This window comes from Tachypleus tridentatus, chromosome 1 (assembly GCF_004210375.1).
Source record: "Tachypleus tridentatus isolate NWPU-2018 chromosome 1, ASM421037v1, whole genome shotgun sequence".
NCBI lineage: Eukaryota > Metazoa > Arthropoda > Merostomata > Xiphosura > Limulidae > Tachypleus > Tachypleus tridentatus.
In genome coordinates this window covers 171,496,885-171,511,391 of record NC_134825.1, presented here as the reverse complement: position 1 = coordinate 171,511,391, position 14,507 = coordinate 171,496,885, and the positions used below count along the sequence as shown (strand labels likewise).

The 14,507-nt window shown below is 33.7% G+C and overlaps 1 protein-coding gene and 1 long non-coding RNA gene across 5 annotated transcripts in view; one reads left to right on the top strand and one right to left on the bottom strand.

The window, feature by feature from the left end:
- The window catches only part of LOC143230277 (protein patched-like), a 114,074-nt gene that overhangs the window by 59,494 nt on the left and 40,073 nt on the right, over window positions 1-14,507 (bottom strand). Inside the window, exons 1-3 of one of the 4 annotated variants that reach the window (XM_076463528.1) lie at window positions 3,311-3,502; window positions 3,039-3,143; window positions 2,043-2,235 (exon numbers count right to left, since the gene is read on the bottom strand). In XM_076463528.1, coding sequence (XP_076319643.1) covers window positions 2,043-2,235; window positions 3,039-3,143; window positions 3,311-3,364 — 352 coding nt within the window. In that variant the 5' untranslated portion in view covers window positions 3,365-3,502. Of the gene's footprint in view, window positions 1-2,042; window positions 2,236-3,038; window positions 3,503-14,507 lie in introns of those variants that run through there. The other 3 variants (XM_076463543.1, XM_076463540.1, XM_076463533.1) reach the window with 3 other exon arrangements.
- Window positions 3,610-9,521, top strand: LOC143230291 (uncharacterized). Its single transcript, XR_013016349.1, has 2 exons — window positions 3,610-3,846; window positions 7,294-9,521. It is a non-coding gene; the product is annotated as an uncharacterized LOC143230291 (long non-coding RNA).

The window sequence follows — 14,507 nt, the reverse complement described above, 5'->3', positions numbered from 1 at the left end:
TGGAACGAAAACTGTTCTTCAATGGATGGATGATCTGGAAAGAATGTCACTATCAACCTACACGTGTCTCAACAAGCATGCGCTTTCTGTTATGACTGGTCAATCCCTTGACTCCACACATTGTCATGATAACGGGAATGTAATGATAGGTCAGTCCCCTGTCATGAAAACAAGGCTGTGATGATTGGTCAGTCTACTGAAAATACACAATGAGGTTGACAAACTGAAACAGTATGTGCTGTCTCCTATTCCAAATAGTCTAGCGTTAAAATAGTACAAATCCACACAAGCCTATTACTTTTATGACATCCTCTTTGTATTTCACGCTCGCTCGCTTCACGAATTCATTGTGAAGTGTTTCCCTTTTTAGAATTCCTCATTAGATATTATCTCAACTAAAACCGTTAGCAACAACAACTACGATATCATATAACGCACTAACTATACATTTCACTGTTTACATTATAACACATTACCACCTTCAAACTTGAATTTAAGCTTGTTTTTGCCTCACAGTCACAGGTTATAAAATCGCAAATATGCTAAAATTTACACTAAACCCAAGTTTAAGAATAAAATATTTCCGTTTCTTTAAAGATTAATATTCGTTCACAGGTTTAATATTATAAAACCAACTAAAGCTTTAGTGTACTAGGATGTATAGTTGATACCATTAACATTACTTATGCCTAAAGGCTTCCTTGGAAACAAGGAATGAATAAGTAATTTTAAAAAATCTTCAATATCTTATTTGTGTGCTCGTGCATGTTTTACAAAGCGTGCTGTGTGTGAATGTATTGTTGTTATCAAACAGAATGCTCAAATGCTGACTTATGAAGATTTTTTAGGTATACGACGTAACGTTTCAATTTGGCGACCTACGCAGTGTCCTAATTTCGCTTGAAACTTCTGTAGTACGTCACGCACAGGAATTCGTAACGTAACATTCCACAACTAGCGTGCCACAGCTGAGGTATAACCTCGAGATGAAACGAGTGAACCATAGAGGGCGCTTTGTGTTGTATCTATTTTTCTTCCTAGCTTTTTCAGTGTGACAAAGCGTTTCAGCTAATGGCGACTCGGTTTTAATACGAGTACAGTACTCTCCGATGTAGGTGTACTCATAAACTCGAAAGATCTCCCTTACCCTCTGGTCATTCTTTAAAACAGGTGCTAACCCAATAAAGGTTTGAGAAATCTATCAAGTCTAAAGCCTTGATGGCCGATTATACAATGAAAATAAGTTTATGTTACTTTTGTTCCTAAAACAAACACAAAATATGACTACTGCTCGATAATTATTGTATGTTTAGAACTTTCAAGAAACAAAAAAATTAAAAATAATTATCCAGTGTAATTTGTCTTTAATTTACTCAAATTTTCTTCAGGAACATCAGAAACGAAACAAAGAAACAGGGTGATAAGTATTTCATAACTATCGAGATGCCCTCTACTTTAGCAAAAGAACCTTTAAATAATATTTATGTTTAAAAATAAACATACGCCCTATACAGGTCAAAGATTGTCCAAAATAATTTGAGTCTGGATTTTTTTTTCTCCCTCAAGTTATCTTAAAATGTCTAACCATCAGCGCATTGATAAATTTCAAGATATAAAATGGTTTGTCTGTGAAATAAGGTCGAGAACTATTGCAAATAGCATTATAGATGGCGTTGCAAAACGAACATGAATCTCTATTAAATAAAGTACATTTATGTCGCGTCTCACCTAACGAACTGCTAAGCATGGTATATACCATGACAAATAACGTATGATCCTTCAGATTTCGGTAGTCTCGTTATTTTAAATCAGACGATACCAGTGATATTTCTGAATGTTCCCCCACTGGAAAGACATACCAGAAAACCTATTAATCATATACAAAGAACAAAGAATAACTAAAATACTGACATTCGCTTACTAAAATATCTATTGAAAAAATAAGGTTTAAATACATATTAAACAAAAGCCGTTCACAAAGTACCACATCTAGAAATTCGGTTTTAAAATAGCCGACTGTTATAATAAAATTCCTAACTTACCTTCCACCCATAATTTTTCCACATCTGTCTGCATACTTGCTGATTTGAGTCCCACACAGAATGACGAAAACACAAGTAGTCCCACAAATAACACTTTCCCTGCATTTTTCTGTATAAAACACCCCAGCTGAAACAGCTGTACTTGAAGCTTAGTCCTCAGCCACAGAGCTGATTTATTTCCTGAAGCTTTACCCTGAAAAACAAACAAACAAACCGCTTCGTTAAATCCAAATACTAATCGACACTCTAGATTTCACAACAAAAACTTTGCCATGTAATTATCCTTCAAGTTTTTTGTGGATGACATTTGTTTCAAAGCTTCAAAGAAAGTATTGCATTTCTTAAGAGCACAAAACATTTGTTGAGTCAAAATGAATTTTCGGTTTTTATAGAACATATACTGTACAACAGGTTACTTAAAAAGTTTCGTCATATTGGTACGTTCGTTTTTTCTCAGAAACATACACATAATTCCGTTCACTCACATATAAACTTTATTATGAACTTAAATTTGAACTTAGGACTTAATTAATATTAAGCTATATTATTAAGTATTAAATCCTTGAACTAAAGTGGAGTTATGAATTAACGTGTTAATATTTTTTTTGTTTTACAAATTCCGTCCCATTTTACCGTATAATATTATTAAATATTGTTTTGAAAGTATTATTTAAATATTGAACAAATTATCTAGAAAACGTTAGTTTCGTAAGAAACGTATAACCATAAGATTTTGAAATTCATGAAAAACTGCGTTAACTGCAAAATTGCGTTATCTCAGCGTATATTTAGCTATCGGCTTTTTTTTTTTTTGCATATAGGTAAAGTTTTCCACTACAAAAAAAATCCTATTTTATTAATTTGCGCATGTGATAAAACAGGAACTTGGTTTAACATCAAATACGAAAATAAACATACACACACAATGAGATTTCAGGTTAAATATAATGGCGGTATCTCAAGTAAGTCAGATACTTAATTTACGGGAAAAATTACCTTATTGATCTGAGAAAGTGCTGTTCTTGCATCTGTCCAGCTGGTTCTGGTTAGAAGGGCAATGTCTGGTTGGCGATGTGTCCTTTTTTGCGGAACAGTCGTTCCCTGTAACGAGGTGAACACAGGTTTCATTTGGATCATGGTGGCACAGGGGCCATGTTGAGCGGGACGCTCTCGGCCTCAGTTCGACGCAACACACATATACAAAAACACGCACACTACACAACCACGTTTCTCGGTCTAAATCTGGACTCTTACAACATCATACTAACCTCTGCCGGTCTGAAGGCTGGATTACAACCAGCTATCCATATTCTAGGCTTCATAAATCGTGTTGATCAAAGAACAAGAGAGGTGTTCTACACCAAACACTGTCACGTTGGAAACCATTGGCCAAGGAGTTGAAAAGCCTCCACTGACAATTTGCATGGATCGCTCCGCCTTTGCCGAGCCTTAATTCAAGATGGATGAGACCCACAGGGACGCTTCGATTGGCTCGTGGCTTTCTAGCTCCTCTCGTAACAGCGAACCTTGCTTTAGTTGCCAAGCAACGGTTCGCTAAAGTGGAGAAGACCACACACGTCGCTGGGACGTTGTGACTAACGTAGGGGATCTACTCAATGTAAGCTATCAGCGGTTTGAATTAAAAACACTTCGCCATCAGGAAAATAATGCGGAGAGAGAATGAATGCCTGTCCAGTCCAAATAACATCAAGACCTGGGGCTATGTCATTGTGTAGTTGAAGAAAAAGTTTCAAATGTCAAAGCACCTGGAAGAACCTAAATCGCAATTATCCACACAAGTGCTGTAAGTTTATATCAAACTATTAAAGAGGTTATAAACAAACTATTATCATAAACGCCTTCATGCGTTTTGAACGTCTAAACATACAAATACCACACAAGCGACTGTGACAAGTGGCAGATGTACAATTAAAATCGTAACGGAAGCGCAATATTATTATAATATATTTTATTACTTACAGTGGGCAATGTAAGAGTGAAAATATTGTTGAATTGTATGTTATGTAGAGATAAAAGAGTTTTTGCTAGGCCTAAGTAGATATTTCGTTCGGATAGAAAGTTAATATACTGCATTAGTGCGAGAATTATTTGGTCTGGTGAAAAGGACGGCTTTGTTGATTTGTTTTAGCCCGTTTTGTAACATTTACTAATGCTATTTAGTTTGTTTCTGAATTTCGTGCAAAACTACACGAGGGATGTCTGCGCTAGCCGTTCCAACTTTAGCAGTCGTAGATTAGAGGGCAGGCAGCTAGTCATCATCACCCACCGCCAACTCTTGGGCTACTCTTTTACCAACGAATAGTGGGATTGATTGTGACAATGTAGCGCCCATACGGCTAAAAGGGCGAGCATGTTTGTTGTGACAGGGATTCGAACCCGCCACCCTCGGATTGCGAGTGGAGTGTCTTAACCATCTGGCCTACGCTGTTTAGTAATTTCACTTTTCTTGTATCTTAACAGAAAAAGAGGCCAACGTTTTTGTAATTTTTGTTTTTTAGCAAAGAAACTTTTTTTTTCATTACAGTTAGGCGGCCCAGCATGGCCAGACTCGTAATCTAAGGGTCGCGGGTTCGAATCAGTGCCGCACCAATCATGCTCGTCCTTTCAGCCCTGTGGGCGTTATAATGTGATGGTCAATTCCACTATTCGTTGGTAAAAAAGTAGCCCAAGAGTTGGCAGTGGGTGGTGATGACTAACTGCCTGCCCTCTAAATTAGGGACGGCTAGCGGAGATAGCCCTCGTGTAGCTTTGCACGAAATTCAAAAACAAACTTTACAGTTAATTTTACTTAATCTTATGAATTTAAAACTAATTTTAAACCCACTAACTACATAAGCTATTATTATAATTATGGCCCGAATTATTATTGTCAGTTACCTAATATAAAATAATATTCTAAAAGTTTTAGCTTTCGTGTGTACTGATTTACATAACAAGCCATTTACAGTTTATTGTTATGTATAAATATTATCATTAACTTATAATTTTATTTTTAATTATTCAGTTCTATCCTTATATTTCATTAAAGGTGTTTAGCACTTGACAAAAATATATTCTATGTAATGGCAAGAAATTTACAAAATTATTGTAAAACACGGCACCGCAAATAATACAACCAAATGTGTTTAGAAATCCACTCATAATATGTTTAATTTATTCAGTCATCTTGGTGTTGTAGAATAGTTGTTTACTGCTCTAACAACGTAAGTCACTGACAGAAGTGAAGAACTGCTTCTCATTGGCTGACCGAACTGTCGGGCTCCCTAGAGGCGGCAAGGCAAAGAGAGCGGACTTCTCGTGCTGGGTGGTCTAGCCATTAAATCACGCGGTTTCTCCACGTCAGGTTTTGAGCCTTACCATTGTGTGTAGGGCCTGTCTTTAAACTGATGCTACGACTCAACTAACACTAAAGCTTACAACGATAGAAGCTTTAGAGATTTTTGACTGAACAACATCTGACGTTTTTCCCTCTTTCTCGAAATTGTTAAATATTATGTTAATATACGTCACGCGATTCATGCTATTTATTTATTTTTTGTCAAGGACACGTTATCAGATCTAAACATATTAATACCTATATTTTTGGAATATACTCACGCAGGCTGGATTATAGCGAATATAAGATAATCAAAATGTAGAATCGATCACGTGATTTTATACCTGTCTAACATTGTCATGAAATTTATGGGAAAACCAGAATAATGCTGACGAGACCTCTGTTCATCGTGTGTTAACACATGAATAAAACAAGTGCAAGGTAGGATCTGGGAAGTAGCTAGTACTACTTATGGGGGAGGGGATTATTTTTTTTTTTAATGTAGCTCCCTTGTTTTACACGAATAATTTAAGTGGTGTACAATTCCCTAAAATGAAACTAGTAAAGGAAATTGATCAAAACCCAAGAGAATAAATATAAAGTGTAGCTTAGCTGCCTCACAGTTATAAGCCGTTGAACTGTAAATGTCTTAGTTAAGCCTTTTCAAATAAAATAAATTAGATGATTTTTTTTTTTAATTTCGCACAAAGCTACACGAGGGCTGTCTGCGCTAAATTAGAAGATAGTGAACCTTTTCGAATAATGACGCAGTCTCTCTCTTATTCCGATTACCCAAATAGCTACCCTCCTGGGTAGGATAGCATACTTATATATTAGGTTTGGTTTTCGTGATTTGTTTTTAATTTCGCGCAAAGCTACTCGCATTAGGTATCTCAAATTTAGCAGAGGGAAGGCAACTACTGAACATCAACGGCCGCCAACTCTTGGACTACACTCTTACCAACGAACAGTGGGATTGACTATAACTTATAAAACCCTAAGGGAGAACAGGTTTGGTGTGGTAAATTCGAATTCGCGACCCGTACGCAGATCGCAAGTTGAGCGCCCTAACCATCAACTGATGCTAGGCCTAGGAAACCCACCATAGTCATGGTTACTTACTTTGTCGTCACAGTGCTTGTAACCTGGTATCGTTGTTTTTAACAAATCTTTTATTTGTTTTATAAATAAACGAAATCACACCTTCGGAGTGAGATAAAATAAAAACAGAGTTAATTTTTTGGATACACTGTGTGGTTTCATATAATCAAAGCTTTCAGTTCATGCAAGATACCTAACATATCCTTGGTTATTAAAATGGAGAAATTAACAAACTGTACTTTGTTCCAGCACGGCCAGGTGATTACAGCGCTCGACTCGTAATTCGAGGGTCGCAGGTTCTAATCCCCATCGCACCAAACATGCTCGCCCTTTCAGCCTTGGTTGGCGTTATAATGTGCGGTAAATCTCGGTTTTCGTTTGTGAAAGAGTAAAGAGTTGGCGGTGGGTGGGTGATTACCTGCCTTTCCTCGTCTTACATTGCTAAATTAGGGACGGCGAACGCAGATAGCCCTCGTGTAGCTTTGCGCGAAATTCCACACAAACCAAACAGCATTTCTTTAAGGCAGGGTTATATGCTCCTAATATTTAGTGGCCAGGCAATATTTCGGCTGTATCACTTAATATATCCAAATATAAAGTTTGGAATTGTTGTTTTCTTTTGTGATGTCATTTTGAAATGCTACTCATGAAAAGCTTCGATTATATATTTACTGCTGTATGTTATTACACAACACACAACCTTCGTGGTATAACAGTCACCTTACTGTATTTAAATCGTAGGCTTTAAAGAATAATACTGAAATTACATTTTCTACAGCATTCGAACTGACAACGATGTTTTATTGTTACTAGGAGCCAAAGTTCCACATTAACAAAGGTTACGACGTCGCTTATAAGAATTCTGCCTTATTACGTCATGGGAAATATTCTTCTACTCAGAAGTTCAGCGTTGCACGTGATTTCAAGAAGAGTGTTCTGAATGAAATCCTTCTGTTTGTTTTAAAACAGTCATTTGGAACTATACTTTGGTTTATTGTTTGCGAAATGATAACCTAATTTAAGAAGAAATACATTAATGATATTAATGTTATTTTGAATAATTAAACATATATATAATTCTTTTATTAAAAGAAAAAAATTGTTTATATCTTTTCACATACGTACAGTCCTTGTGAGTGTACTGTGATTTGTGGCGGCATCTAGTAGGAGATTTATTAATTTTCAAATTTTTTTTTTGAAATCAAAATAATTTTATTGCCATTATTCATAAATGATTAATATCGTGTTTATAAATCTTTGCTATAAATATCTGATTTTAAAATAAACTGATAATAATCACTATTCACTTATTTAATCTATTTACGTATTGCTAAGGCAATATCTTCTACATACATATAACTAAAAGAATTTACAGAAATACCTGGTATATTATTTAAATACATATATTAAAAAGTAGAAGGCCTTAGATCCAAGTGATGCACTATATATGACTTTCCTATAATGTCTGTATAATTTTTATATAATTTTGAAATCGATATAACATCTTATTTCTTATAACTATACTTTACAATTTATATATATTATGGCCTATTGTATCAAAGGCCTTCGACAAATCCATGAAAAATAATACATTAAAAATTTTGCCTTTATCCCAAAATACGTTAAATTCTGAAAAACCTTCCAATATAAACTAATTGCACTTTGTCTTGGTGAAATAAATTTGTGTTAATGTTTTTGTACAATATTAGTAAGGTATCTTTCCATACTTTTCTCTATCATTAGTGAAATATCAGTTGGTTAATAAGTTGTAAACGTATTTTTTCACTATTTTTATAGATAATTCTTATAACAGACATTTTTAATTGATTGGATATAATTAATCATTCACAACTTATATTTAACAGTTTTCCAGCGTCAAAGAAAAAAATTGAAATATTTTATATACCTTAAAGATATTTTATCTATATGTATCAGGAGTTCTTATATAATGTATTCCACTAATAATTTTTGTGTTATCACTAGTTATATTCGGATAATAAAAAGGATTAGGAATATTATTTTGAAAATAATTACTACTATTAATACATACTGATCGTCTGAAAACATATTTTTATTATTGAATGTATGTATTAAATCTACATAACAATTATTAGACTTCTCTGATATATCTTTAATAATAACCCTACGTGATATATTTCTGAGGATAACACCATTTTAGTAATGTGTAACCGAAGACTTACTGTTATCCCACCAGAGGGCTGAAATATTATATATATATATAGCTTAAAAGGATGTCATAACCTCTTCAAGTTTTGATTTATTTGCGAACAATTCATTAACAATCTTCCATATTTTAATATTATTTTTAAAATTTCAAAACTTTTTGATATAGTATTGTATTATTCTGTAATATTATTTTATTTATTACTTTATTTTTACTTTTAACATAATTCCATCGATAATTTACATTTGTTGTAATATATTTATAAATTATTCACAGTCTATCACGCTCTATAATACACATCAGTAATCCATTCTCGATTTAATGTTTTATCTTTTTCGTCTTAATATTTTTTAGCTTTTTCATACACTACGTGAAATGATATATAATATATATATATATAATATATAATAATGACTGAGAGCTACTATTATTACTAATTAATTCATACCAGTCAATTTTATATATTTCATTCAAATTTCCAAATTTTACATTAATTTGTTCATTATTATAACTTATAGGTTTTTAGTGTCAATTTAATTTGTATTAAAGTAATGATCTGAGATTTTAATTTTATTAAAAACTGAAACAACAAGCTTATTTGAAAGATTTGTAATGATGCAATTTAAACTCGATTGGGTCAGTCTCCTAATTATTACAACTTCTTTTTGTGTATAATTATTTACATGTTGATCCAAACGGTTTGTTGCTAAAATGTTTTTGTACCTTTGAATACCATATTTATTATCATTCATAAGATCAGTTTTAGTATCACCTACAATCAAAATATATTTGTTTTTATTTAAATATTTCATCCATGACTGTAAATAATTTTTAAAGAATGTATTTGAAAACAAACACACTATGTTTTGTGATTTATCATTTGTTAAAGAACCTTCAGATACTTTTAAACTTAACACTGCAGAAGGTCATATAAATGGCATATTATTTTACTTTTATATATACAAAAAATAAGAAAGCTTTTTCTTTCATAACGTATCCTTTTTTTTCTAAAGTTCCTTTGGTGAAATACATAATTTGGTTTTTTAAAGATTTTAAATTTTTCTTTTTATCACCTAGTTTCTCGAGTTTACAGTTGTTTCAAAAATTATTTTCTGTTGTTATATTAGATAAATCTAGAAAGTTCATAATTCTTAATAAAATAATTCTATATTCACTCTCTGCAAACCTTCCATATCCTCAATATTTAAAAATATTGCTTCTTCCTTCTTTCCAGATAAATATCGTTCCGTTTTCTTACCAATGGCCCGGCATGGCCAAGCGTGTTAAGACGTGCGACTCGTAATCTTGGGGTCGCGGGTTCGCATCCTCGTCGCGCCAAACATGCTCGCCCTCTCAGCCGTGGGGGCGTTATAATATGACGGTCAATCCCATTATTCATTGGTAAAAGAGTAGCCCAAGAATTGGCGGTGGGTGGTGATGACTAGCTGCCTTCCCTCTAGTCTTACACTGCTAAATTAGGGACGGCTAGCACAGATAGCCCTCGAGTAGCTTTGTGCGAAATTCCAAAACAAACAAACAAAAATGCCTTTGATTTTAATTACTGGCAAAACACACGGCGGACCACATAGATACAATGTGTAGGGGTTAAATCAGTCGCCTTGAAAGATACGTGGGAAATGTCGTCCAGAACTCCAGTTGTTTATACCACATTCAGGGGCCGTACCTAGTTGAGGAATGAATGATTAGCTGTCTTTCTAAATGTTTATACCACATTCAGGGGCCGAACCTAGTTGAGGAATGAATGATTCGCTGTCTTTCTAAATGTTTATACCACATTCAGGGGCCGAACTTTTTTGAGGAATGAATGATTAGCTGTCTTTTTAAATGTTTAGAATAAGACTTCGTAACTTACCTCCATGATTGAATGTAATTTATAATATATTTTTAAACATAGAGAGAAAAAATATTAATTTGATCGCTACAATCTTTAAACATGTTTTGGAGAAAATTGAAACTAAAAGAACGAATTTGATTATTATGTAGTTGATTTGAAACATTATTATTTGATTCAAAAATATTAATTTGTTCACTGAAATCCTTTTTAAACAAGAGAATTACATAAAAGTTAAAACATAACAAAACTATTTAGATTTATGGTTTTCGTTTCGCACAAAACCACTTGAGAGCCATTTACGCTAGCCTTGCCTAATTTAAAAGGGACACATTAGAGGGAAGGCAGCTAGTCAAAAACACTCACCGCCAACTCCTGAGCTAGTTTTTTAATACTAATGAAAAGTGGGATTGACCGTTAATTTATAATGCTCTCGCGGTTGGAAGGGTGAGCATGTTCGGTGATGGAATTCGAATTCTCAACATACACGTTGAGAGTCAAGATCTTTAACCCTCTGGCCATTACTGATTTGGCAGGAAAAAAAAAGCATTTTATGTAATATCAGATTTTTTATTTTATAACACGCACAGCAGTTGGAATAAACCTTCACTTTCTAAGATGTGATCGACAAAGAGGGGAAATTGTAATCTTTCTGGACATCCTCACATATTACATCAATAAATTGTAATCTTTCTGGACATCCTCACATATTACATCAATAAATTGTAATCTTTCTGGACATCCTCACATATTACATCAATAAATTGTAATCTTTCTGGACATCCTCACATATTACATCAATAAATTGTAATCTTTCTGGACATCCTCACATATTACATCAATAAATTGTAATCTTTCTGGACATCCTCACATTAAGTCAATAAATTGTAATCCTTCTGGACATTCTCACATATTACATCAATAAATTGTAATCTTTCTGGACATCCTCACATATTACATCAATAAATTGTAATCTTTCTGGACATCCTCACATATTACATCAATAAATTGTAATCTTTCTGGACATCCTCACATATTACATCAATAAATTGTAATCTTTCTGGACATCCTCACATATTACATCAATAAATTGTAATCTTTCTGGACATCCTCACATATTACATCAATAAATTGTAATCTTTCTGGACATCCTCACATTACGTCAATAAATTGTAATCCTTCTGGACATTCTCACATATTACATCAATAAAATGTAATCTTTCTGGACATCCTCACATATTACATCAATAAAATGTAATCTTTCTGGACATCCTCTCATTACATCAATAAATTGTAATCCTTCTGGACATTCTCACATATTACATCAATAAATTGTAATCTTTCTGGACATCCTCACATATTACATCAATAAATTGTAATCTTTCTGGACATCCTCACATATTACATCAATAAATTGTAATCTTTCTGGAAATCCTCACATATTACATCAATAAATTGTAATCTTTCTGGACATCCTCACATATTACATCAATAAATTGTAATCTTTCTGGACATCCTCACATGTTACATCAATAAATTGTAATCTTTCTGGACATCCTCACATGTTACATCAATAAATTGTAATCTTTCTGGACATCCTCACATGTTACATCAATAAATTGTAATCTTTCTGGACATCCTCACATCTTACATCAATAAATTGTAATCTTTCTGGACATCCTCACATCTTACATCAATAAATTGTAATCTTTCTGGACATCCTCACATCTTACATCAATAAATTGTAATCTTTCTGGACATCCTCACATGTTACATCAATAAATTGTAATCTTTCTGGACATCCTCACATATTACATCAATAAATTGTAATCTTTCTGGACATCCTCACATATTACATCAATAAATTGTAATCTTTCTGGACATCCTCACATATTACATGAATAAATTGTAATCTTTCTGGACATTCTCACATATTACATCAATAAATTGAACAGAAATATGGCGTTTAGGCTACTTTATTTAGGACTAGATTTAATTCGAAATATGAAAAGTGTAACGACATAAAACCAGTATTGAAAAATTGAAGGAACTGTATTATTGGTATAAAGAGGTCGGGTAAGAAACATTATTGGTATAAAGAGGTCGGGTAAGAAACATTATTGGTATAAAGAGGTCGGGTAAGAAACATTATTGGTATAAAGAGTTCGGGTAAGAAACATTATTGGTGTAAAGAGGTCGGGTAAGAAACATTATTGGTATAAAGAGGTCGGGTAAGAAACATTATTGGTGTAAAGAGGTCGGTAAGAAACATTATTGGTGTAAAGAGGTCGGTAAGAAACATTATTGGTGTAAAGAGGTCGGGTAAGAAACATTATTGGTATAAAGAGGTCAGGTAAGAAACATTATTGGTATAAAGAGGTCGGGTAAGAAACATTATTGGTATAAAGAGGTCGGGTAAGAAACATTATTGGTGTAAAGAGGTCGGGTAAGAAACATTATTGGTGTAAAGAGGTCGGGTAAGAAACATTATTGGTGTAAAGAGGTCGGGTAAGAAACATTATTGGTATAAAGAGGTCGGGTAAGAAACATTATTGGTATAAAGAGGTCGGGTAAGAAACATTATTGGTATAAAGAGGTCGGGTAAGAAACATTATTGGTATAAAGAGGTCGGTAAGAAACATTATTGGTATAAAGAGGTCGGGTAAGAAACATTATTGGTGTAAAGAGGTCAGGTAAGAAACATTATTGGTATAAAGAGGTCAGGTAAGAAACATTATTGGTATAAAGAGGTCAGGTAAGAAACATTATTGGTATAAAGAGGTCGGTAAGAAACATTATTGGCATAAAGAGGTCAGGCAAGAAACATTATTGGTATAAAGAGGTCAGGTAAGAAACATTGTTGGTATAAAGAGGTCGGTAAGAAACATTGTTGGTATAAAGAGGTCGGTAAGAAACATTGTTGGTATAAAGAGGTCGGTAAAGAAACATTGTTGGCATAAAGGGTCGGCAAGAAACATTGTTGGTATAAAGGGTCGGAAACATTGTTGGTATAAAGAGGTCGGCAAGAAACATTGTTGGGTAAAAAGAGGTCGGTAAGAAACATTATTGGTATAAAGAGGTCAGGTAAGAAACATTATTGGTATAAAGAGGTCAGGTAAGAAACATTATTGGTATAAAGAGGTCAGGTAAGAAACATTATTGGTATAAAGAGGTCAGGTAAGAAACATTATTGGTAAAAAGAGGTCGGGTAAGAAACATTATTGGTATAAAGAGGTCGGGTAAGAAACATTATTGGTATAAAGAGGTCGGGTAAGAAACATTATTGGTGTAAAGATGTCGGGTAAGAAACATTATTGGTGTAAAGATGTCGGGTAAGAAACATTATTGGTGTAAAGATGTCGGGTAAGAAACATTATTGGTATAAAGAGTTCGGGTAAGAAACATTATTGGTGTAAAGAGGTCGGGTAAGAAACATTATTGGTATAAAGAGGTCGGGTAAGAAACATTATTGGTATAAAGAGGTCGGGTAAGAAACATTATTGGTATAAAGAGGTCGGGTAAGAAACATTATTGGTATAAAGAGGTCGGGTAAGAAACATTATTGGTATAAAGAGTTCGGGTAAGAAACATTATTGGTATAAAGAGTTCGGGTAAGAAACATTATTGGTATAAAGAGTTCGGGTAAGAAACATTATTGGTGTAAAGAGTCTGGCAAGAAACATTATTGGTATAAAGAGTTCGGGTAAGAAACATTCATTGGTATAAAGAGTTCAGGTAAGAAACATTATTGGTGTAAAGAGTTCGGGTAAAGAAACATTATTGGTGTAAAGAGTCCGGGCAAGAAACATTATTGGTGTAAAGAGTCGGGTAAGAAACATTATTGGTGTAAAGAGTTCGGGCAAAGAAACATTATTGGTGCAAAGAGTTCGGGTAGAAACATTATTGTGTAAAGAGTCGGGTAAGAAACATTATTGGTGTAAAGAGTCCGGTAAGAAACATTATTGGTGTAAAGAGGTCGGCAAGAAACAT